This window comes from Lissotriton vulgaris, chromosome 9, assembly GCF_964263255.1.
Source record: "Lissotriton vulgaris chromosome 9, aLisVul1.2, whole genome shotgun sequence".
Lineage (NCBI taxonomy): Eukaryota > Metazoa > Chordata > Amphibia > Caudata > Salamandridae > Lissotriton > Lissotriton vulgaris.
In genome coordinates this window covers 526,226,643-526,253,394 of record NC_141697.1, presented here as the reverse complement: position 1 = coordinate 526,253,394, position 26,752 = coordinate 526,226,643, and the positions used below count along the sequence as shown (strand labels likewise).

At 41.6% G+C, this 26,752-nt stretch overlaps 1 protein-coding gene across 2 annotated transcripts in view; it reads left to right on the top strand.

Moving 5' to 3' along the window:
* Positions 1–26,752, top strand: part of LOC147690364 (cytochrome P450 2F2-like) — an 818,967-nt gene that overhangs the window by 28,612 nt on the left and 763,603 nt on the right. For both annotated transcript variants that reach the window (XM_086937998.1, XM_086937999.1), the window contains 2 exons: positions 1,767–1,968; positions 20,152–20,314. In XM_086937998.1, the coding sequence (XP_086794124.1) occupies positions 1,792–1,968; positions 20,152–20,314 (340 nt within the window). In that variant the 5' untranslated portion in view covers positions 1,767–1,791. The remainder of the gene's footprint in view (positions 1–1,766; positions 1,969–20,151; positions 20,315–26,752) is intronic.

Sequence of the window (26,752 nt, the reverse complement as noted above, 5' to 3'; positions counted from 1 at the left end):
CTCTGTTCGTTCCTTTGATCATTTCTTGAGTCTCTGTTTCTTTTGGTATGCTATGTTGTGCTCCTTTTTCTTTATCTTTTGTCTTTTTCTCTTTGTGATCTTTTGTCCCTTTTCCTTCCTTTGTTTTACTTTATTTCGCTTTTTCTGGGCTTTCTTAGTCCTTTTTCCTTATATTTTATGTTTGCCTCTTCTGGGCTTTCTTAGTCCTTTTTCCTTGTATTTTCCTTTTATTTTCTTTGTGTCCTTTCTCTTTCTTTCCGGCAATTGTGTTTGTTGCCTCTATATTTCTTTTGTCAATTTATTTTGTAATGTTCTTGTTGTTCTCTCTTCTTATTTCATTCTTTATTTTGTTGTATTTCTTGTTGTGGGGATCTTTCTCTGTCCTTGTCCCTTTTTATTTCTTTATTTCTCTTTGTTTGCTGTGTTTTACGTTTTGCCTGCCCTTAAAATGGTTGTCCTGTGGCTCATATTGCTGTTTTCCTTTAATGTCCCACTTAAGATGGCCGCCCTTGTTCCTGCGAGATTTCACGATCGAAATCTCGCTTCTCCTGACTCTAAGATGGCCGCCGCGTTGTCCTGTCGTTCCTATTGGGTGCATTTGCCTGTCCCTAAAATGGCCGCCGAGATTTTCGCCTCTCGCGAGACTTCGCTCTTCAAGTTTCAAACGCGAGAGCTTCACGCTTCTTGCCCTGCATTGGCGCTTCTTCCCGGTGCTCCTTACCGCGCTGTGTCGTTTTCATAGGTGGACGCTGATCGGGGTGGGCTCCCGTGTAGCTCCTTGTTGTCGGCGATCTCTTCTTTCACACGACGCGATCCTCATGCGTGTGGGGTCGTCACCCTCCTTCGTCGCCAGTTGTCGTGTCTTTGTGCTGGAGCGGTACATGCACGACGCGTCACTCCGGTCAGTTGCTTAGATTTCTTTATTGTCATAGGTATAGTTATTATCATGGTTGCAGCAGACCCTTGGGATGGCGTCCTCACTCCTCTTGGTCATCCCATCCTCTATATGTTCCCCGCCCCCCAGATGACCGGATGTCCGGTCTGGTGACCTGTCCCCAGCTACTCGGCCCACGGGGTCCTAGTGCCCCACACTTAGGTCACGACACCTCCTGGCAAGAAAAACGTGCAGGAAGGTCTCCCTCCCTGCACATAAATAAACCTTAAATGCTAGTTGTAACGTACATGTGTGCTGCTTCATGAAGCACACATGTAAGTTACAAAACGGCATTTAAAAAAAAGGTTTGTTTATGTACTGTAAGGGGCACCTTCCTGTACATAAACACACCATGGAATTTTGCTTTTTCCATGTGTGCTGCACAAGGCAGCACACATGGAAGAAGCAGAAACGATGAGAAATAATGCATTTCTCCTCGTTTCGCCACCTTTAGGAGGTAGTTTGGCGCTACCTCCTATTTCCGCTGCCCTTGTGAATAGGAGGTAGCGTCAAAGTCAGTAGGCATTGCGTTGGAACGCCCACCACAACACCCACTGCACTCCCCCTTCACGCTAAAAACAGCGTGAAGGAGGCTCTTTTCACAAGGCAGCGTTAAGCTGCGTTAAGCCACTTAACGTGGCTTAACACTGCCTTGTGAATAGGGCTAAGCCCCTATCGCCACACAACGTCACTGAAAGTGACGCTGTGGTGGCGATGGGGGCTTGAGAATATGCCCCACGTCTAGGTACCCTGGACTCTTCCTGTGTTAATGCAATGCTAACCATCCCAGAAGCCAGTGGCAGTTCTCATTGTAATATTTCATGTTTTCCAGGTGAAGTGTTCTGCTGGTGTTCGGGATGGAGTTGTTGGAAGCACTGATTCTTCTCTCAATATTATGCCTCACCTATTTTGCCTGTTTTTATTGGAAATGGTGGGCAAAGAAATCTCTGTTTCCACCTGGCCCGGTGCCACTGCCTTTCATAGGCAATTTACTGCAAGTCAAAATTAATGACCTAGTCAGTTCACTCATGAAGGTAATGTGCTTTCTGTGCTTCTGTTCTGCAAATGTAATGCAATTAAATGTCACAATGCCATTGGATGCACATGCTCTGTACTTTGCTCAGTCTTGGGTTCGAACTAACACTTCCTCTTTGCAAGGTAACCCTAAATAAGCGGAGAAATTAACATTAAATGGAGGGCGTGGCTCCAGTTTACAAAACCTTAGGTTAGCATGGTAAATGCAAATGAAAAAATATTACCCCAGTTAAGTGTGGCTAATCACTTTCTGGATCAGTCATAAACTATAAAATGGCGTCCCACTCCAGTGATCTTGCTCATCAGATAAGTAAAGTCTGTGATTTTGAGAAAATATATGTATAGCAATAATTTTTAAGTACCTAATTACGAATGCCTTGTATTGGGGGTTAAGATTTATCGCACGTGGTAACCGAGATCACAGAAAAACCTGCCTGTTATGGTATTTACTGAGTATTTGCCCCTGGTATATTTCACCAGGTTTATTTGCGAGAAATTGCTGGAATGTAGCGATTGCCAAAAAATCATGTTTCCGATCTTCATGTTTGTGCAAGGATAGGAAAAAGGGGCAGCTCAATACAAGGACCCTAGACTTTCTACAAACAATCCCCAATTAACAATTATTTACAGTCCTATATGCCTTGTAATCATTTTGAAAAAAAAAAATTCCAAGCAAATAAGTTCCTTTGTCCAGTGCAACTGCAATTCGGCTACCCAGGGCACAAGACCTAAAAAAGAAGTGGGGGACTAGCCTAGTTAGGCAGTATGCAGGTGACATCATGACTCACAACATCACAATGCGTGAAATCTCGGCGCACAACATCACGGCGCATGGCATCACACATGGCATCACAGGAATCGACATCATAGAAAGTGGCATCACAAGCCACGACTTTACAGGAAGTGGCATCACAATAAGTGACATCAGGTCTAAAGCCCTCACATATATGTTTAGCAGGTCTATCACGTGTACATTTGAGCGCATTGCAATGATTATAGCAAACTGAGCTATGGAAGATGATATGTGACTTCTACACCTTGCATTCGCCCAGTTTTATATAACACATCCTGTTCATTCATTAACAAACTTATATAATTTATTGTACATGTAATATGCATGTGTTGATGTAAAGCACTCTGACACCCTGCATTGGCATGAGCAGGGCTATACAAGAAAAAATATTTCAACTCAGGGAAGTAAGCGCTATATAAATGAAATTTGCTTTGTGTAAGTACTGGGAAAGACCAACACATCTGACATTCTTACAGTGCATGCATATCTCCTAAACAGGAACTGAACAAAGTGAAAAGCTGCCTCTCTTAAGTATGTGTGAAGTGCTAACAAGGTGTGAGCCTTTGTTTCCCCTTCGCTTCATTTGCATCAGGTGTGAGGCTCCTGACTTATCCCAGCCAGGAAACATGAACAAAAGGAATACTGACAACCCCTCGAATTCCACCTATTTTATGGACCCAGCAGGAGTGTATAAAAAGAAAGCCCCGTCCCTGCCTGCACATTGGTGCCTGTTGCAGATGGAAAGCAGACCAAGCGCAGGTGCTGCTGAAAGTGTCCCGGTGTTTGGAAATTACACCTGGACAAGATCAGCACATTATTCATTGGGGCCAAAATTCTTGGCAGGGTGGAAAGCGTTCACCCTGTGAAAATAGTTGTTTGACCCTGTCCACCCATGGATACCCCAGACTTGTGCCTGCTGCTACCCATGAGCGCGTTCTGGCTCTGGGTTTGACTCAGATTTATTTATTTAGAAGAATGCCCTTAAGAAACTTTAGGTAGTCGTAGCCGGCATGACTCGCGGGTTGGGGTGCGGGGGTTGGACAGGGGGATCATTTTAATAAAAAAAAAAAAAACATTACCTTCGGCCGTCAGATCTCACGTCGCGTCATCCTGCCAGGAAGTAGCCGCAGGCAGCCGCCCTCTCCTAATCTAATCACAAGGCTGCAATGGCGGCGTTGTGATTGACTGGGCTGGGACGTCAACTGCACAGGCGTCTATGGGGAGGCTGTTTACTCCATGCAGGCTTTATGCAGCCTACATGGAGAAAGCAGGAGAGTGTGCATGACTGGTTTGGTTGGCCCTGGCACTGACCAAACAGTTAGCGCCTACAACATTGGGCTAGCCTCTCCTCCACAAAACCAAACCCTTTTCTCGCAGTGTGCGAAGAAGAACCATAAAATGGTATTTTTACCATTTTATGTTTCAGCTTCTCCCAGTGCGAGAAAGCAGTGGGGCGACGCTCCTCCGCCCACATGGGGGAGCCATGTGGTCATTTCCTAAATAAAGGTGACTAGGGAGGGTGTTTTACAACCAAGATGCTGAGTAGGAGTAAGCTCATCTTCCCAATCGGGTACAGAAAATCCGAGGAATATCAAATACAGAGGCATCCTCGTAGCGAAGAGTTTTTTTGCAAATGTGAAACTTAACTAGATCAAATAAAAACAGATGCAAGGTTATAGTAATCTCTATGAATAATTCAGAGAGCTTTAACATGCAAGTGTCATAGGTAGCCAATGAAGACTTTTTAGTCTGTTTTCGACTTTTACTAAAAACCCAGGGCTTCATTTGTGAGGTTTTGCCATCGGGAAGTGAAGCAGGCTCTCCTGCTTCGTTGCCCTACTGAAAAAGAAAAGGGCAGGAATGCACCGCATCCATCAGATACGGTGCATTCCTGTCCTTTTCCTCAGTGACAGCACACAATGGGCTGCCGTGAGCCAACACAGGCACCTTTGCACCATTGTGCAAGGGTGCCTGCATTGCGGGGATGATTATTTTTGTGCAGGAAGGGAAAACTGCATGCACAAAAACAATCACAAGAGGCTTTTTCCTCTTTATATGTGTGCCTCAGAATGCAGCACACATAGAAAAAGGAAAACAAGATGAAATAAAGATATTTCTCCTTGTTGGGGCTCGGTTATGCCTCTCCTGGGGAGGTGTACATGTTTGTCGCTGCCTCAGATTTACGATTTCTCGTAAATCTGGGGCAATGTCAAAAAGCCATGGATATTGCTGAGAACGCCCCCTGCAAAACCCTTTGCACACCCCTTTAAATGATAAAAATGTTTTGAAGGGAACACTATTTACGAGGTAGCATTTAGTGGCTTTGTGCTGCATCTTAGATATGGAACTCCTGTGCCACGGAACGTCACAGTCCTTGGAAAGCAATGAAAGCAAAACAATGGGTCATTAGTTAGTAAGTACTGATGGGTCTGCCATTGAACCATTTTTAACAGTGAAATAACCAGCTTTTCTTTCCAATGTCACAGTAGATCTGCAGGAGAAAAGAAAGCATTACAAAGTAAAATTGTATTGTATTGTATTGTATTGTATATTATTCTTGTATAGCGCAGCTGTCACCCTGCGGGTATCCTGGCGCTTAAAATAAGGTGTGGAGTTATAAGATCCATACCAAGATGAAGTCTCCTGAGTGGGCCAAGCAGCATCCGGAGAACCAGATTTATTAGTATGGAAATGTGTTAATATAGAGTCGTAGGGTGAACTGAGCCCTAAGATGAGTGACTTGTCTTAGACCAAGGTTAGGCAAGCTTCATTGTTATTAAAAGTGATATATTTCTTTAATACTTGAAAGGCCACTCTGAAGAATGTGTCTGATATTTACTTCAGTGATCACCAGCTTTTTGAAATTATCAAGTTTTTAAAACTAGCTTTTCATAATGAAATGTGCTTTGTCGGTATCACACAATATATTTTTTATGCAAATTTATTCCTGAAATTAATTTGCGAGATACAACCCAGAGACTGGTTTCCGGAAAAAAATTCTCTCAATTTAACCTCAGCTTTAACCCTTCTTTTGTTTCTGTCTCACTATACTTTATTTAGGCGAGGTAGACACCCACCATAAAAACATTTTACAATCTTTTATAAATTTTCCATAATATGAAATGCTGGGATTTCATGAATTACACCAGTGTTAGTAGAATTTCACTCAAGCCTTGTTTGTTGACATCACCATCACAACTCATTGTCTGCCACACTCGGGGACCAAGGTTAAAAGTCTTTACATAACGATTGATCCACACCTAAGGATGGCCCTGCAGATCACACTGAATTCAAGGAGGCTTCTTAGATCAACACACCTTGCAGAAGATCTTTTAGTATCTCAGTGTCCCACTCAGACCTAAGTGATGACTGTTGCTTTCCAAAAGAAGCTTTAGCTTAACATTATTATAGCATGCCCTACAATACCATAACATCTTGTTGGATGATACGACATAATAAATAACACGTGTACAATGTTACCTCTGTGCCCTCCTTTCTAATCAATCGTATTGCTGTTACTCCACAGTATTTTTCTGTGTGTGTACCGGTGTACAGTGCAGTGTCTGGTATTGCACTATTACAAACAACTGAGACACATTTTCCGAGGCGGATATTCACCTTCTGACTCTAGTCGAACTTCACTTAAAACATATGTTTTTTTTATAATGCGTCGTCAAAAAATGCATAGTCTACTCAGGAATTCAATCACATTTAGTTAAATTTATTCATACCAATTACTCCATAGGCTGATGTAATTCATGTAAATATGTGGTAATTCAAGATTTAGAATATTTCATCCATGATTCACAATGTCCCTTTCCTGAACAACAGGCACACTTTCAATTATTTGTACACAGAATATACACGCAGTCCACAACTGTATATGTTACCCAAAATACATAAAAATCTCACAAATCCACCTTTTAGACCAATTGTATCAGCCTGCGGGTCAATTTCTGAACCGATTGGAAAATATTTCGATTTTTTTTCTCCAACCCATTGTACAAGAATGGGAGACACATATAAAAGACACTACTGTGTTTGGTAATATCCTCACTCGATTGGGTACAGACCACATTGAAGAATGGTGGCAGTGCACCCTTCCTGTAAATGCATTATACACCTCAATTCCTCGTAATGAAGGTTTAGAAACAGTAGAATGGGCACTTCTCAATCAGGGGCCTATAAGGGCTAAGAAGATCTTCCTTTTGAAACTGTTACATTTCACTCTATTTCATAGCTACTTTCAATGGAACAACAGGTTTTATTCACAATGCATTGGCACATCTATGGACTTTGCCGGACCTCGATCATATCCGAATATCTTCATGTCAATTTTCAAACATGACTTCATACTTTATTAAGGGGCATGGCAACAAAACCAAGTCCTATACAAGAGATACATTGATGACATTTCCATGATTTGGAACGGTCATCGGAATTTAATGGAGGACAAGATTTACAGGCTCAATCAATGCCATGGCCATATAAAATTCTCACCCCAGATTAATAAACTTAAGATCCCTTTAGAACAGCTGTTTACATTTTAATAGCTTCCATCCATTCCCATTAAAACACCATTTACCGTAGTCACAATTTATCAAACTCAGAAGAATTGTTTCCGATCCATCGGAATTATCCGACACCATTGATTAATTTTCAATAAGATTCAAACAAAAGGGATATCCACAAAATCTTATTGAAGAAGCTATTCATCCTGTTTCTAAATTTGATAGACATCAATTGTAGATAAAAACCCAGCCATCAAAAGGCCATGCAATGGTATGCGTATTAAAACATTCCACTAAACCACACACAGTCAAATCCATCATCAATAGACATTGGGCTATCATCCAAACTGAACCAGATCTAATGAATTTATAACAAAACAAAATTAAATTTTTGCCTTTCAACATACTTGAAATTTGAAAGAACTACTGTGAAGCAAGAAAAGCTCAGACAAAGCTGAACAATAATGTGAATAACAGCATCAAAATAAAACTAAAACATTCAACTACTTGCGACACTGAAAATGTGAGTTACGTCCTTTTGATAAAATATACGTGGGCAAAACTGAGCATAAAATTTAAATCCAGATACCTTGATAGCCGGGGCTGGTGGCTCAGTGGACTAATTCAGCCACTGCCGGTGCCTGTGTTTGACCTCCTGGTCACAGGTTCAAATCCCGGCAGGTCCACTTAGCCTTTCATCTATTTGAGTTCGATAAAATTAGTACCATTGAGTTGAATAACAATAAACATCTCTTGGGTGAACGTGCGCTTTACAAGTACACATGTTACATTATAACTGAAAACCAAAGCAATATCACAAACCACAACAACAATTCGACTGTAGCAATGCATTGGCTTATAGCTGGGCACAATATAGCGCAACTACGTTTTACCATCATAGAAGTAATGAAACTGAGACCTGACATGGATCCTTATAAACAACTTGCGAGATAGGAATTTTTCAGAATTAAAAAAAATGAATTCTATGCAGCCGCTTGGGATGAATGACAGATTGGAATATGTGTGCTTCCTACGAGATTCTTGTTCAGTATTTTTGCCATTGAATTCGGAACTTCAGCTGTTTTGCCTATTGACCACCGTCATAATTTACATTATTATTTTTCATTCTTCATGCTTTAGTTTCATTGTTCATATTGTGCAGTTTTACTGTTAATTGGTATACATTTTATACTACTATTTTATTTGAGTTACAGTTTCCATCTTTACTGGTGCACAGGGTTTCTTTTAAAGTTGTGTTTTTCACTTTTCATGGTCTACACCTTTAAGAATAGCTCAGCAGGCACACTAATAAGCTACGTATGCCGTATGTATAAATGTTCACCTAAATACAACGATCCTGCATGAATCACCATCAGTAACACTTGTGGAGGAGAAGTATGGCGTGACTTATATGCATATCTTCTATACAGGGTGCATTCGGGTTTGTACAGCATTCCCATTCAGAGGTGGCCGTAGCGGTCCACCTGCAAGAAAGTTCAAAGCATGTTTGATTCTAACAGCGTCCGTTGCATGTCGAGCACACTCCATTCACAGAAGGCTTGTTGATTCTTTTGTGCATGCAATGTCTGTTCACCTTTGAGCACGTTTTCATTTCAGTAAGTTAAACTTGCACGTATGTGCTTTTATGTTTGGACAGACAACTTTGGTGCGTGTGCAGCCATACCGTTTGCCATTGAATATTATCGGTTGCACTCAGCTGCTGGGTGTTCACTTAGTAACACTTTAAATACTCATTAGAATAAAAGAGGATACAAATAACATATTTTCCATAAAAATATTACAATATAATTGATATTAAACAGGAGAAAAAAGGCAAAGAAATAAAAGAAATGCAAGAAATTCATTGGAGGTTGAAAGTTTTCTGACCGGTTACTAGAAATCTGAAAAATAGAGAGTTTATTTAAATAAACAGTTAGGGGTAACCAAAAAAGATTTATTTATCTGTGGGTTACAACAGGAGGCAAAAGCTATGTTCCATCTATGAAAATGGCATACAGTGTTCCACCAAGATTTGACTGAAAGCTTATTTGGGCATTTCCAATTGAGTGTAATTTGTTGAAAAGCTAAAGTTAACATGAGGTCAAACAGCCCATGTTCATGAGATAATATCCGTTGTTACTCTGATAAACTTCCCATAAATAGGAGGGTATCCAATAATGGACTATTTAGATAAAAAATATTCAATATCCGGGGCCAAATTTGTAACCAAAAAGAAGCTACGGGAAAGCATGAAAAAAGGAGGTGATGGAAGTCAGCCAAGGTATGATCACAATACCAACAGGTTTTATTGTTAGAGTGTGTAAAATGGGCAATGGAAATGGGAGTGAAATAAAGTCTGTGATATAGAAAAACATAGATTGAGTAGTAGATGCAAATCTAGATATTTTTAACGATGTGGTCTATAACTTGCTCCAAAAGTCATTGCTCCATTCACAACCAAAATCTGCCTCCTAGGCGAGCTCAATCTTAGTCTTAGATCGCTCTGGGTTAATGGAATTGAGAGATTTATAAATGAGAGAGGTCTTTGGGGTGCTGATAGGATTTTAGGAACTCGATCCTGGGTAGACAAAGAATCTTCAGACGAAAGGGAATAGAAGGCTTCAAATGGTGCTTCAATAAGTAATGAAAACATATGCTGAAAGGAGCGAGGAAATTTAAAATTAGTTAGGATATAGAGAAAAGAGCAAGGAGAAGTTCAAGGAGAAGTGCCATCAAATATATCTTGAACACAGATAATACCTTTAGGTCTCCAGGAGCTCCAGAAATGAAGGTCTATTATTAATGATGAGAAAATGATAATGCCAAAGAGGAGAATGCAAGAACATGTTTCTAGACATTTTCTTTGGTTGACAACAAGGTCTTAACAGTGAGCAAGTATGTTTAAATAATGGAAGAGATGTGAGACTGGTCTTGGCTGTGAAAAACCGAACTTACAAGAAAGAGAAAGGGTAACAGATACGGCGCTCAATATTTACCCATAAAGGGGTGAACGGAGAAATATTCGCTTGGAGCCACTCAGAGGCTTGTTTAAGACAAAATGCCTAATGATATAATCTCAAATTTCGAAAATTCACCCCTCCGGGGGATTTTAGTTTTCTAAGGTGGGATAAAGAGATTCTGGATTTTTTATTGTTCCACACAAATTTGGAAAGTAGGAAGTTAAGTTTTTTCAAATAGATAGAAAGAATATCAACTGGAATCATTGAGAGAATATATAACATAATAGTGGTGATCATCATTTTGATAGAATCTAGGAAAGAAAAAGAGGATTCCAGGAGGAGAGCAGTTTGGAAATGTGATCAAGAATTTATTTCATATTTATTTTAATCGAGTCCGAAATAGAGCTGGTGAACCAAATCCCTAGGTATTTAATTTTTGAACTATTCCAATGAAACCCAGTTGGAATGATGTTGAGAACAAAATGTGTATATGGGAAGAATCTCTGTTTTATCTGAATTGATTTTTTAACTCAATACTGACGAAATGTCTGAGAATTCATGCAATAAGGGGGCATAGAAAATTCTGGGTTAGATATAAAGAGTAAGATATAATCCACATAGGCAGAAAGCTTCAAATGTTGATCTCCGTGTAAAAAAAACAGAAATAAAAGTTTCATAGCGGATGTGAGCCAGAAAGGGTTCAAGAGAAATAATAAAAAGGAGAGGAGATACAGGACAACCCTGTCGGACACCACGGTGAAGTGAGAATCTATTTGATACAAGACCATTAACTATAGTGGAAGCAGTAGGTGCCCTATAAAGTAAAGAAACCAGGGAAATTAATTTAGACCCAAAACAATGCCAATGGAGAGACTGAAATAAAAAGGACCATTCAACTCTATTGAAAGCCTTTTTGCATCAATAGATATTGCAGCCAGGGAATGAGATATAGTAGATGCCTTATTTAGAACATTGAAAAGTAACCGAGAGTTATAAGAGGTTAATCTGCCCTTTACAAAATCACATTGTTCTGGACCAATTAGAAGGGGTAGTAGTGATTCAGAATTAATGTCAAAAGTTTAGCAACAATTTTATAGTCTACATTTATTAAGGATATAAGGCAATCATTTTTGTAGAGTTTGGGATCTTCACCTTCTTTGTGAATGAGACAAAGGGAGGCTTCTAATAAAGTACTGCTTGTCTTACCAGTGGTACAGATATATTTTAATATTATAAAGAGTTTGGGGAGTGGACAATTTTAAAAGTGTAAGTAAAATTCTACTGAGAAACCATCTGTGCTAGGGGATTTATTTTTCTTTAGTAAGGAAAGAGAACTGGTAATTTCTTGGTGCAAAATAACCAAGTCTAGGGAATCAAAATCAAGATCAGTGGATGAAGGAGTTGGAATATTGCTGAAATAGGAATCAATATGAGAATTAGATGCGGGCGCTTCTGGAGTATATAGATTGTTATAACATGTTGTAAATTCATCAAGGATTTCTTGATCTTTAAAAAGATTCTTCCCATCTGCTGACTGAATAGAATCTATCAATGTCCTCTCTTTTCTAGATTTGAGGTAATTAGCAAATAGTGATCGAACTTTCTTGCGGCCTCCATAATATTGAGCACTCCTATGAAGTAAAATAGATGAAGCATTATCAGTGGATATCTTGTTAAACTCTAGCTTAGCGCGAACAAGCTCCTGCTGGTTAGCGTAAGATGAGGAAGTATAAAATTGATGTTTTAAGCGCTTGATATTAGTTAATAAAGTCTTAGACTGAATGTGAGTGTGTTACTTTTTCCTGGCAACAAAATCAATGATGACAGTAGTGAAGGAGTATAGGAAGAGCAATAGGCCATCCAAAGAGGAGAAAAAAGGAATATTAAGAGAAAAAAGCGAAGAGTAGAACAAAAAATGATATTATAATGTACAAGAAAGGGATCACTGACATAATATAGAATACCAAAATATAAACTTACCAAAGTATCATTGACAAAATATATAATGCAAAAATATCGAATTCCTATCTACAAACAGGTAAGTACAAAGATATTGAATCCAAAATATTGTTGTAAAAAATAAAGTTAGTCAAAATATCGAATTTTTTTAAATGTCTTAAAAGTAATTTAAAATGAATGAAATAATAAATATAATTAACTAAACATATTTAAAAATACTTAAATAACCTTAAAATTAATGAATAATTAATTTAAGTTAAAAAAATAAACATACAATTCTATTTTTTAATACATATATATATGAACGTAATATTAATAAACAATATACAGTATTTATAGCGTGGGATGGCGGGAGGGTAACATTTACTATTACCACTCCAGTGAGTGCAACAGTAGAGAAAGCGTTGGATAGCGTAGGGGTAAAAATTACTATTCCCACTCCAGAGAGTGCAACTCAAGGGAAAGTGTTGGATAGTGTAGGGGTAAAAATTACTATTCCCACTCCAGTGAGTGCAACAGTAGGGAAAGCGTTGGATAGCGGAAGGATAAAAATTACTATTCACACTCCAGAGAGTGCAACAGTAGGGAAAGAGTTGGATAGCGTAGGGGTAAAAATTACTATTCCCACTCCAGAGAGTGCAACAGTAGGGAAAGCGTTGGATAGCTTAGGGGTAAAAATTACTATTCCCACTCCAGAGAGTGCAAGAGTAGGGAAAGCGTTGGATAGCGCAGGGGTAAAAAATACTATTCCCACTTGAGAAAGTGCAACAGTAGGGAAAGCACTACATAGCGGGAGGGTAAAAATGACTATTCCCACTCCAGAGAGTGCAAAAGTAGGGAAAGCGTTGGATAGCGAGAGGGTAAAAATGACTATTCCCACTCCAGAGAGTGCAACAGTAGGGAAAGCTTTGGATAGCAAGAAGGTAAAAATTACTATTCCCACTCCAGAGAGTGCAACACTAAAGAAAGCGCTAGATAGCAGGAAGGTAAACATTACTATTCCTACTCCAGAGAGTGCAACAGTAGGGAAAGAGTTGGATAGCGGGAGGGTAAAAATTACTATTCCCACTCGAGAGAGTGCAACAGTAGAGAAAGCTTTGGATAGCGTAGGCGTAAAAATTACTATTCCCACTCCAGAGAGTGCAACAGTAGGGAAAGCGTTGGATAGCGTAAGGATAAAAATTACTAGTCCCACTCCAAAGAGTGAAACAGTAGGGAAAGTAATGATTTAATATATTAATAAAAATAAATTATATATCAATACCAATAAAACATTAATTGAAAAATAATTACCAATTTAATATTATGTAATAATAAATTAATTAGAAATACAAATAGATATTAGTTGTTAAAAATGTATTACCTATTCATAATGAATTAACAACTAATTAATTTTCAATAACAAAAACTAATAAAGAATAAAAATAATACCAATTAATAATTAACAGTACATTAATTATCAATACACAAAAAGTATTTTTAATATGTAATTAATTACAATTAAATGACTTCCCACCCGATCCCCTATAAACCCACAACCCGCTACGGAAAATATATTAAGAAAATTAACATATTTATCAATTAATCAATTAACAAAAATTAATTACCAATTGAAAATTAATTAACAATAAATTCAAAATTAATACCAATAAATAAATACAAATATTTAATTAATTACAATTAAATTACTTCCCACCCTATTCCCCTATAAACCTAAAACCCGCTACAGAACTAAAAGCAAAATTAAATTAAAAATCATTGCTAATTGCTAAAAATTTGCATTTTATTTAATATAATTAAATTACTTCCCACCCTATTCCCCTATAAACCCACAACCCGCTACAGAATTAAATTATGCAAAAATTAAATAACATAAAATTCATTACCTAAAAAAAATTAAACATACATTACAAAAAAAATATACCCTTTTCACACATGTACTAACATACAAAACACTTTAAAAAATTCGATATTATTAAAAATCCAATATATTTTAATGCCGATATTATATACTTTGAATATTTTGACTTCTATAGTTTGACAATCACTATTATATTACTTACCTTCAATTCCACTATATTGTGTCCATTCGATATTTTGTCCATTCTGTATTTTTACTTCGATATTATGGCCATTCTATATATTTTTTTAAATATTATGTCTTGTTACCACAAGAAAGAAAACAATAGCTGCAGATCAAAATCAAGAAGGAGAGCAGAAAGGGAAAGGGTCAAAGGAAACAAAAAACAGAAAAGGGAAATATAAAAAAGGGAAATAGAAAAGCCAAAAGAGGAAACAGTACATATCAATAAAGGATGACTGAAAAGACATACCTGTAGAGGACAAGAATGAAATAACACTGTGGTGGAGACGACACACGAATGAATGACACGCTCAAGATGGGGGAGTCTGAGCCACACCAGGGACGAAAGAAGAGAACAATGAGGAAAACGGACCAAACATGTTAAGTACATCAGACGAACTTGCAAGGATACAAAAGAGAACATCATAAGAGATATCAAATACTTATCGTCTGATATACTAAAATATAATAAAGAATTACAAAATAGGACCACAATTCAATAACATTGAGACACATAATAGTTATAAGCAAATACAAATCAACCATTGGAAGTACCAGCAGTGTCCCTGTTAATCACAGTGTGAGAGTATATAAACTTCTTAAGTTCTACAGGATCTTCAAATTACACAGTCTTTTTTCGGAAAGTCACTTTGAAAATGCAAGGATGGAAGAGGCCATATTTTGTTCAAAGAGAACGGAGAGGAACTCGAAGGTACAGAAACTCTTTTCTTCTAGCTGCGGTGGCATTAGAGACATCCTGAGAAAGGAACACCCTTTGACCCTGCCAAGACACTTGACGTTTAGCCTAGCAGCGGAGACAACTAACAACATGTCAGTACATTTCAAGAAGAGGATGCTAACACCTCTAGGTTGGACCGGAGATGCAGACAATGATGGGTGAGGACCAAGCCAGTGGGCTCTCTGAATGTTGAGTGAGGTTGAGGAGGGCTGTCTTACAACTTTGGCAGCAAGGAAGAAAAAAGGAGACAGGATTGTCTCCTTCCAAAGCTTCAGGCAAACCATAAATATGTAGATTGTTTCTCCTGTTTCGGTTTTCCAAGTCTTCAGTGTGCTGTTCTTGCCTGTGGACCTCCCTTTCCGAAGAATTAATTCTCTGAGTTTCGCCTTGGACTACCAAAAGCTGCTGCTCCATTACAGATACTCTACTTTTCATTGAAGACCACTTTTCGTCTAGAAGCTGCATTTTGCTATTTGTTTCCTCTTCAAAAGGATGCAAAGCTTGAATCTCCTCCAGCAGCAGCTCCAAAAAAATAGGTGGCGGCAGCTTGTCAGGAGAGGGAGGATCATGTTTCAACCTTTTTGACGCTAAAGGAGGTAGAGAAGTCTTATTCACTACAGACTCTGATGAGGAAGTACGAGCAGAGGCTACACCAGTCATTTCTTCAGCAACAGGTGATTGTACTACTATTGATGAGTGAGATACAGATCTCTTCAGAGATTGCCCTTTAGGAATAAATATAAATTGTGGGTTTCTCAATTTACCCATAAAAGGGAACCATACAACTGAATGGAAATGGCAGAAGCAAACTTCTAACAGTATTAGCTCCTTGAGATTGATACCACAAAGTAATACACAGCATTCATGACATTAAATCTGCCACAGAGAAGTATTAGTTTATAGCGCTAAGCTGAAACACAGTAAACACCAATGTCAGGACAGTCAGTATGTTGCAGCTTCTAGGACATGACCATAATAAAGTTGAGCATCCACAACCAATAAGGAAATTCCTTATTTATGAAAGGTTGATGTCCGTATAATAGAGGGTATTTTTCTAATTTCCTGGATTGAGCAAAAATCTCCTCAGAGTTTATAAGCCTTAGAAAGAGCCATAAAAGACACACATTCAGGCCAGAGGCACAAAGACCCAGTCAAAAATTAAGGTGAAGATTGAGGCTGCAGGGGTTCCCATAGTGCTGCACAAATCAAAGAAAAGATGCCAGAATTAAGTTTCCCAGTGTGCTGCATGACAGGCACTTACTTGTGTGCGGAAACAAAATGGCGGCGGTTGAGTGAGGTGACCCTGACAATCTGAAAAATAAAGAGAAGTGCAGCTCGCTTCATTACACCGGGCAGCTCCTCATAATCCCCCCAGATTCTGCTGCAGGAACAGCCATTTTCCGAAGGCTGAAAGGTGCTAAAAAAGCACCAAATGACCGTCAAGTGGCCATTTTGAGTTGCGTCAAAGCCACATCCCCAGATAGTGAATTTGTTTTGATGACACAGTGATAAAAAAACACATGTGTATTTAAGGGAAGTACGAGTGGAGTCAGAAGGCGGATATCTGCCTCTGACAAATTTATTTCATAATAAATAACACAACATAGTGTTACTTCATTAAAACACAGAAGATGGGAAAGGGTTTGATAAAGTGTTCAAGCTTGTTTGAATCTTTCACAGGGGGTTCAATTCAATCCTTTAGTGGTGGTGAAAGTACTTGGTTGATAGGATTGTTTGAGTGCAGATAATTTAGATTAAGGTTTGCAGAGATGACTGTGTCAGTGGTAAGATAATAACTCACAGACTTTCACTCACAGTCCTTCTATGTCCACGTTGGCAGGAATAAGACCTCACCATCCGGGCCAACCTATGCATGAGTTATTTTTAGAGTCAATGAAGTAAGGGCGGGGCTAATTATCAACATGTATATTTGTATTTATTTATTTATGTAATTTGGTGTTTTCTATGCAGTGCTGTTCCAGTCATTTTGTTTGTAGAACAGTGCCGGGATAATGACTGCGCAATAGCTAATTGGATAATTATTCTTAGGACAAATGGCCCAATTTACAAAATATTTCCTTCAGTAATTGTAACATCCATCAAAAACTCAAGAGTGCATCACACCTTAGAGCAGGTTAAACTTCTCACATAAAAACTTTTTTAAACTACTTCCTTAGCAGGTGGTACAGCCAGTTCTTCATGCATCCTACTCCTTTATATTTAGAATCACTTATGCATAGGGCATAGCACGTCGAACCAGATGCTTTTGTATTGGTTGTAGTCTCATATAATGAATCCTGAATAGGCCCACATAACCACATTTCAATATTCTATTTGAGCCATTCTGAATAATTTGGCTCATTTGATGATCTATTTAAATTAAGTTGGGACCTTCTTTTAGCAGTCTGTGCCTTGAGGATGAATGTAAGCTCATGGCAGAAAAACGTTTCTTGATTTCTCACTTTTTTATCAAGGGATGGGACTGTCCCCATGCAAGAGGACTTCAAATTGGAATTCTATTACTTTAGATGCACCAATTAGTAGAAAACTGCGTTTCATGCTTTCCAGACATGATGTTTTCCTCTTGATCCAATAATAAAAGTCTGGTACTGTCATGTTCCTTAGTTTAGTTTATTTCTTAGTTTTTATTAAGAAGTTGGTTTGAGTTTCCTGTTGGCACATCATTGTAAGGGATATTATGTAATTAAGCAAGTGGGCACAGAGAGGGGCACAGAGAGTGACACAGGAGACTGCTTACACCGTAGATTGGCCCACCACCTCACTTCCTAATCACCGTGGGCTGCAGCAGAGTAATGGTTAACAGAGTGTAATAATGGCACAAACAACAACATAAAAAGAGAGGAAATTCACAGGTTGTGGTAACAGGTTAACCTCAGGTCTACTCCTCGTTCTTCTCACCCTAAACTTGGAACAGAAAAAAGGATATCGTTGAAAATAGTTCAGGCATTGCTGTCATGCAACTATGTTTTACATTATTGTGAAATTTAAAAACGAAAAAAAAAACAAAGGGTCTCATTACAATGTTGGTCCGAAAGCCTCCGACCGACAGTCGGATTCCCCTAGAGCGTGTCGGAACCCATCCGCTTGACTCGGTCAGAAACAATTCCGACCGACCGATTATGATGCTCTCGGTTGGAAGGGAAACCATTTGGTCATTCCGAATCGGTTCAGACCAGCATTCAGAGAATCTAAGTCAGCCAGAGCCGAATCGGACAGCTCAACAGACAACGTTTCTGACCCACAAATTATGATGTCGGATCCTGACACTCTTCCAGTGTCGGACTGTCTGACACGAAAAGGCTGACGGAAACTGACTTTGGGGAACCCTAGCAGGCCCCCCTTCATCCTGAGATCTCCGGTTCGGGTCCATCGGAGTACCCAAGGGACCTGCTGTAAAACCATGGACAGTGTGGTAGGCACCATGGGGTGCCTGCGACAGGGTGAACGGTTTTCCACAGACACCTCTTTTCCCCATAGGAGCCTCTATTTACAGATGGAACACAGGCTCCCATTGAAGTCAATGGGAGTCCTTCCGAATAGTTTATGGAAGCATCGTAATCGGCTGGGCGGAACCGCCGACTGCGAGTCTGTCAGTCTCGATTCAGAGACGGTGTCGGGAGGAGGAAACTCCAACTGACATTGTAATGAGGCCCAAAGTTGTGATATCTTCCAACATCAGATCTTTTAAGCCGCAAACCCAATAGGAAAACTCACTGCTCCTGTCAAATATCAGGATACATGCCCAACAAGCTATGAAGTGTATTTCCAAGTTGAAAAAAAACATTCACTCTTTTATTGTTATGAAAATAAACCTGTTATATAACCTGATAACCATTATTGTTATAAAACTACTTTCTAATATTCTATAGATGTAAAACAACCATTTATGGCTCTTACTTATACTGCAAAAACCCAAAATATTTGGTGGGGTGTTAACAGGCAGTTTTTAGCCCCTCTTCTTTCCACTAGCCCTCACGGTGCTGCCTAAGAATGAGGAAACTTTTCTGCGGTGCCCAACACTTATTACCAAGGGGTAATGGGGTACTCAGGGAACCCAGGTAGGTAAATACTCCTAGACTTGCTAAGGCGTCTTGAGGGTTTCGCGTGCCCCTTCTCAAACCAAAAAGCAAGGAGTGCTGTTTACTGGTAATGATCTTGCACAAAGGTACTAAGGGTCTTATTGACCTATGCTCATGCAGTTCCCAAGGGTGGGGGCTTTCGGCCTCTTCTGCCTTTGTCTAATGACTAGAAAGCCTTGCGGCCCCATGATTTGTCCAGTTGAATGGTGGTGTATTCTGTTCACCCCATATGCCTTTTTCAAATGTGGGGGTATTAGATGCCCCAACCGCACTAGTAGAGTGGTGTGGCTCACTGGTTAGAGGCGGCAGACTCAGAAGCAGAGGTCGACCCTGGACCAGGGTACGATTCCTGACGCTGCAGGGTCTTGGACCATGGTCAGCGGACTCGATAATTTTCGTCTCGGTGCCTACACCAACCATGGGTCCCTCTCAGCAACTCTGGGCAATAGCTTGCTTAATCTCTACTAAAGGCCCCATCAGCGCCGGGGATGCTTGTCTTCACCTTGGAGATGCCCAGGAGGGTCCATCTCACAGGGAAAGCCAGGATGGGTTCCCCAGCGGTATACAGCGCCGGGACGCCCCTTTGCTGGGGCAGCTGTGCGCTTTACAAGTATACGACATTTAACATTACTGTGCCTAAGATCTAAGTGGGCATCTGTTCCTATACTAAATACCCCACTCTCTTAAGTAAGGTGTGTGGTCTGCAAAGTACACTCTACCTCTGGGTAAGGTAGAGGAATGCCATTCCCCTGCCTTGGGAAGGGTAATAGTCCTATCAAACTTTCAATTTCTCCACCCTTGTATACCAACTAATATTTTTAATCTTTTGTGGTATTCGCAAACACCAGTCCAGCTCAAGAAAAAGGCTTGCTAAAATGTTTAGAAGCTTTGAAATAGCAGACAGCTGCCCTGGTGCCCTGTATGAAATCCCACCCCTCCTAACTCTAATTTGAATAAGCTTCACTGGGAGGCTATTTTTCATCCTATTTATATAGGTCGTGTATGCATACTCCCCAATGTTTGTTCTCTCTTCACAGCTTCACAAAAAATATGGCTCTATGTACACATTGTACCTGGGATCTCAGCGATATGTGGTGCTCTGTGGATACAACACTCTGAAAGAGTCCTTAATTGACAAAAGTGAAGAATTCAGTGGCCGTGGAAAGTATCCCCTCTTTTACAATTTTACCAAAGGCAACGGTAAGGATTTAAGGTTTAAGGACATCTGGTAATATCCTGTGTTGTAATTGCGTGCTCCACATGTCTCAAATGATACTTCAGATAGCTCAAAACTTAGAATTTGCCTAAACAACAGATAACTGGGGTAACATTCTTAAATGTATCTCGGATTGTCTTTTCTTTTCTATACTCGCTTTTCATATTTCTCATTATCCTTGTGTTTTCTATCATAGCCTTACTGCTCCCTCTCTTTTTCTCCCAGACTCTTTCTCTTTTCTCAAAGTATGCATTCTTCTTCTGTATGTATATATATATATCTTTTTTGTTATCATGGGGGTTTCTCTTTAGCTATCTGTCTTCATCTTTATTTGTCTTTTGCTTCCTTTGTGTCCCCAAGAAACAGTATCTCACTCTACAGTATCTCACTCTTAGCCTTTCTGTATCTCTAGTTCTTCTGTCTTTCAGTATCTTTATGATGAAGCTATTTCCCCGGCTTTAAGCCCTTCATTATTTTTCCAGTTACATTTTTACTTTGTCCACCTCTATTTAGAATTGTGTTTCTATTTAAATGTTACTACTCCTCTTATCTTTATCAGTTTGAACAGGAATAATGAACAATCTGTGACACAATAATCGCTTTCAAGCTTAACTGGAGAAAATGTGTGTTAGGTATTTAACAAACTTGTCAGAAACTAACCCAGTGTTTGATTCGTTTGTTGGGCGTTGCTGGGTCCCTTTCCCCCAGAGCGAGCACACACAAGAAACCCACACTGCTATTTTTAAAGGTTCTATTTAAAGCCAGTTTTAGTGTACAATATATGTAAAATGTTATTAAAAATATCAAAATCATTGTAGATTACACATGGGAAAAATATAAAAATTATAAAAGCCCGCAACATGTCTCATTGCACAGTAGAACCTCTTCGGTTTAAGTCCTAGTTTATAGATCTATTACCACAAAATGTCTACCATTCTATTAAGGTTCTGTTTTTAGATGTTTATTGTCGCATACATGAACTTCATTTATATTTTACGTCCAAAGTCTGCCTGCAGGCTAATACATGAATAATGTCGGGAGTCAGCAAATGTCCAATCTGATGGAAATCAGTACTGAAGCCACAGGGAAATTATGGAGGCCACAAATGGTGCCCTCATTAAAATCTGGGGTATCCGGGCGAAACCTTGACTGTTACTGCCCCGGAGCACGTGTCTTCACTTCTCCCATACTCCGCAAGTTCTATCTCCTATTCAATCCCTTTTCCTTTCATACATTCACTCACTTTGTCCTGTATCTGCAATGGTTGTAACGTTTGCACTCAAAGGTCCTACGAGACTGAGTGCAATAAGTAACTTGAAGTAAAATGTCTGAAGCAAGGGCTACACATGCGGACAGTGAAGGGTCTGTGTGCTAGGTAATGGCTACAAGAAAAGCTGGTCCTAGTGCCGGTATGGGTAATGTCGGACTGCGAGCATCACCGCCTATCGAAAGAGAGAGTGAGTGTGTGTGTGTGTGTGTAGGTTTGTCATACATAGGAGCCCATTAGGATCGCGGACGGACTTGCGTCCGTCGCGACCCCAGAGTAGGAGGGAACCTCCGCATGGCATGCGGAGTTCCCTCCTGTGCAATTAGGATGTGACCGCCACCCTGGCGGTCACATCCTCTATTTTTAACATTGCGGCGGGTGCGGCTTCAAGCTGCACCCGCAGCAATGTTAAAAATGCACTCATTGCATTTGTATGTAGAAAGTGGCAGGCACTGCGCGGTGCCTGCCGCTTTCTGCATACAAATGCAGGGGGGTACCATAGGTACCCCCAATGTGCACCCCCCACCCCCCTTCAACTAGGGGGCCCGCAATGGGCCCCCGCAGTGAAGTTACACATGCTTTTCCAAGGCAGAAAAGCTGCCGCGGAAAAGCATGTATCAGAGCCCATCCTAAACTGGCTGACGGTGTCTGAGAGACACCGTCACCATATTAGTGCTTTTCCGCCGTGGTTGTAAGCCAGCCGCGGCAGAAAAGCTGTGGACGGAAACCAGGACCCACCAGCCATCCTAATGTGGCAGTGGGTCTTTGGTGGGTTCGCTGCGGATTTTCCACATCCTCCGGGCCGGCGGTGGTTTCCGCCGGCCCAGAGGATTCAGAAAATGCGCAATCCTAATAAGCCCCTTAGTGTGCCTTTTCTGCTCTTGGTACTCCGTTTGAGTTATATGTACCTGGTAATCAAAAATGAAATGTTTAGCAAAATGCCGAATAGGTTTGATTAATATGACACACATGTAGTTAACATTATTATGTTCTGCAATGTGATAATCAAGCTTACGTTAATATAGTGGTCGCATTTTATCTAAACAGTGACTGCTTCATTTTGCATTTGCTTGTTATTTATTCTGAGGGTATTGAGAAGATGGACAGCTGTGTATCTCTTTTATTGTTGTTGTTTAAGAGAATGCAGTCTCATAGAACAAATATAGTCATAGGGGCACTATGTTTTTGCTAAGAGTTTTTGACAATAGCGAGAATAAGTAATAAAAGTCAGATACGGAGAGTGAAGAAGAGAGGGGAGGCTTACCTACAGGCAAAACTGGGACAGTCCATATATAAGCATATCTAGGGTCCCAGATGAAGGCTACTTGGGTGATGGGAGGCGCTTATCCTTGATTGATTATTTTATCAGTGCAGCTGACCTCGTGAGACGACAATAGCAGAACTTGTTATTTCATTGAACATAAGTTCCATTGTTAAAACATATATGCTGGATTGTGCCATATCTGAAACTTGAAATAAGTTTTATCTACTCCTGTGCTAGATGTAGGTTAGCACTTAGAAGAAGAGATTGAGGACATATGTGCTGCACATTTAATGTAGCAACTATGTTTGAATGGCTCATCCTGTTCACACTCATAGCAGTCATGACTCGCAATTCTCACGGGTGGGGGGGAGTGCGGGGAGGGTAACACAGGGGTTACGGCGGACAGAGGCTAAAATAAAACTAAAACTTACCTGACCAGTCCCGCGCCGCCCCTGCTCCTATGCCGGGTCCTGCATTTTCCTGCTCCTGAACAGGAACAGGCATGCTCCCTCCCCCCCCCCGTAAGCCAATCACAACTCTGCGATGGCCTTGCATGAAGCCTACATAGAGAAAATGTGGATTGCGCATGACTGCTTTGGTCGACCCCTAGGCTGTCCAAACAGTCAGGGTACTCAGAGGGTTGCAAGCCACTCCTCCCTGACCCGCACACCCACCCGCCCCCAACCAGGTATATCCTCTCGCCTGCCCCAACCAGGCATACCCCTGCCTTCTACTTTCTCGCAGCAAGTGAAGCAAAAAATAAAATGGTATTTAAAATACGATTTTATTTTCTGCTTCTCGCACGGCGAGAAAGCAGTGGGGCAGCGCTCCTCCGCCCTAATGAAGGAGCCGCCCGACTCATGAAAGAGCTCTCCAACCCCAACGCAGGAAGCAACGACATCACCCCTTCGCAAGACCTCTGCAACTCCCTCGCCTCCTACTTCCACAACAAGATCGTGGACATACACAACAGCTTCAGCACTCAACCGCCGCCCACCACCACCCTCCGCGCCTGGACTCCGGTCAACACCGAAGACACCGTCCGCATGATGAACTCCGTCCACTCCGGATCTCCGACCGACCCCTGCCCTCACCACGTCTTCAACAAGGCGGACGCTGTCATCGCACCCCACCTGCGGGACATTATCAACACCTCCTTCGACACCGCCACCTTCCCTGAGAGCTGGAAGCACGCCGAACTCAGCGCTCTACTCAAGAAACCCACAGCGGACCCCACCGAACTCAAGAATTACCGCCCCATCTCGCTCCTCCCGTTTCCAGCCAAAGTCATCGAGAAGACCGTCAACAGACAGCTTGCCGCCTTCCTCGAGACGAACGGATCCCTCGACCCCTCACAGTCTGGTTTCCGAGCCAACCACAGCACCGAGACCGCCCTCATCGCCGCCACCGACGACATCCGAGCCCTGATGGACAACGGAGAAACAGCGGCCCTCATCCTCCTAGACCTCTCCGCGGCCTTCGACACTGTCTGCCACCGCACCCTAGTGCAGCGCCTCAGCAACATCGGAATCCAGGAGAAGGCACTGGAATGGATCATCTCCTTCCTCGACGGAAGAACACAGAGTCCGCCTACCACCGTTCAAGTCAGAGGCCACCGAAGTCATCTGCGGAGTCCCTCAAGGATCCTCGCTGAGCCCCACCCTCTTCAACGTCTACATGAGCACCTTCGCGGCCATCGCACGCCAACACAACCTCAACATAATCTCCTACGCCGACGACACCCAGCTGATCCTCTCCCTGACCAACGACCCCGCCGCCGCCAGAGCCAATCTGCACGAAGGGATGAAAGATGTAGCCGAGTGGATGACGACCAGCCGCCTGAAACTGAACTCAGACAAGACGGAGGTCCTCATCCTGGGCTCCTCGCCCTCCGCCTGGGACGACTCCTGGTGGCCCCCCGCCCTGGGCACCGCACCCAAACCGACGGACCACGCACGGAACCTGGGTTTCATCCTGGACTCCTCCCTCTCCATGACCAGGCAAGTCAACGCCGTCTCCTCGTCGTGCTTCAACATCCTACGCATGCTACGGAAGATCTTCTGGTGGATCCCCACCGAGACCAGGAAGACCGTCACCCAGGCCCTCGTCACCAGCCGTCTGGACTACGGCAACGCCCTCTACGCCGGTACCACCGCCAAACTCCAGAACAGACTCCAACGGATCCAGAACGCCTCAGCCAGACTCATCCTCGACATCCCACGAACCAGCCACATCTCCGGACATCTGAGAGACCTGCACTGGCTCCCCATCAACAAAAGAATCACCTTCCGTCTCCTCACCCACGCACACAAAGCCCTACACGATCAAGGCCCGAGCTACCTCAACAACCGAGTCAACTTCTACGCTCCCAAACGCCACCTCCGATCAGCCAACCACGCCCTCGCCGCCGTCCCCCGCATCTGAAGAGCGACAACAGGAGGAAGGTCCTTCTCCTACCTGGCCGCCAAGACCTGGAACTCCCTCCCGACCGACCTGCGCCTGACCCAGGACCACCTCTCCTTCAGGAGGAAGCTAAAGACCTGGCTGTTCGAGCAGTAACGGCACTCCCCCCCCCCCAAGCGCCTTGAGACCCTACGGGTAAGTAGTGCGCTCTATAAATGTCTTTGATTGATTGATTGATTGACTCATAGTACACGCAGTTGCTTCCCTATTATTTGTCTTTGTTGTGGGTGAAATCCTATTGTGTGCACTAGACTAGGATTCTGATTTAAATTAAATCTTTACAAAGTATCTTGCATGTTCTGATGTTCTTGAGTGCCTCAGTCCCTAATGGAAAAGGATTAGGCGCTCCACCGAATATCCCTTTAATGTTGCATGCAATTGATCTTCACCTGAAACACATCTTGCTCAAATATTGTTACGTGGGTTGTGGAATGGTTGCAGTAAAACAAGCTTTCTGATTGAAGTTGGTACATTGATTAAGGGCCAGATGTATCAAAGGGTTTTACCCATTCTGTGCCTATAGGAAAACGTGTTCATACATATGGCCCTAAGTCCTTAGTGCCAGGGGTATAGAAAGCTTATCTCTGTGTTTCTAGAAAAGAACTAGAAAATGTATCAAGTTCTACGGTGTCCTGCCATGCATCCTGCTGTCAAAAGAAATGGGTCAGGGATATGGGGTGGTGACCTTGCTTATTGAAGGTAAACCATCCCATACTACGTCAACAGTGGGATATGGAATTTTTTTGTAATGGAGGTAAAGATCCTGTGGCTTTGCCCTTCAATGGTGAACAAGACTTGTTTTTATCTTTTGAAACACTCTAGATGTGTATCTTTCTTGTAATGCCAGTCTTTTGCACAATAGTCTAATTTAGGGTTTTAATGATGCGAGGAGGGTTTGGTGGTAGTATTTGAAGTCTGCTGGGTATGAGGAGGAACACTTGCTGATTCTTCCAGAGCATCAAGGCAGCATTCAGGACTTTATATGTGTAGGAAGGTAGGATCTTTCTGCATAGTTACCCTGACTTTTTGCCTGGTGCTGTGCTGGTTTTTTGACTAGTCTGACGGGGATCCTGCTAATCAGGACCCCAGTCTATCCGCTTTCTCCATAAATTGGTTATGTTATGAACTTAGGTACCCTCCAGATTTGATACTGGGGTACCCTTGTCAGTCCCTAGTTTATGGTACACATGAACACAGGGCATAGGTACTCCAGAGGCCTCCCATGGGCTTAAGCATGTTTTATGCCACTCATGAGAGGCCATGCAAAATGGAACCTACAGGCCTGCCATTGCATCCTGTTTAAGTTGGTGCATGCACCACTTACTTGAAATATAGGTTTACTATAAGGGTCACTGCACTTAAACCTGTAAGTCACCCCTATAGCAGGCCTTAACAATCATGAAGGCAGGGTGCTTGGTTCTATGTGAG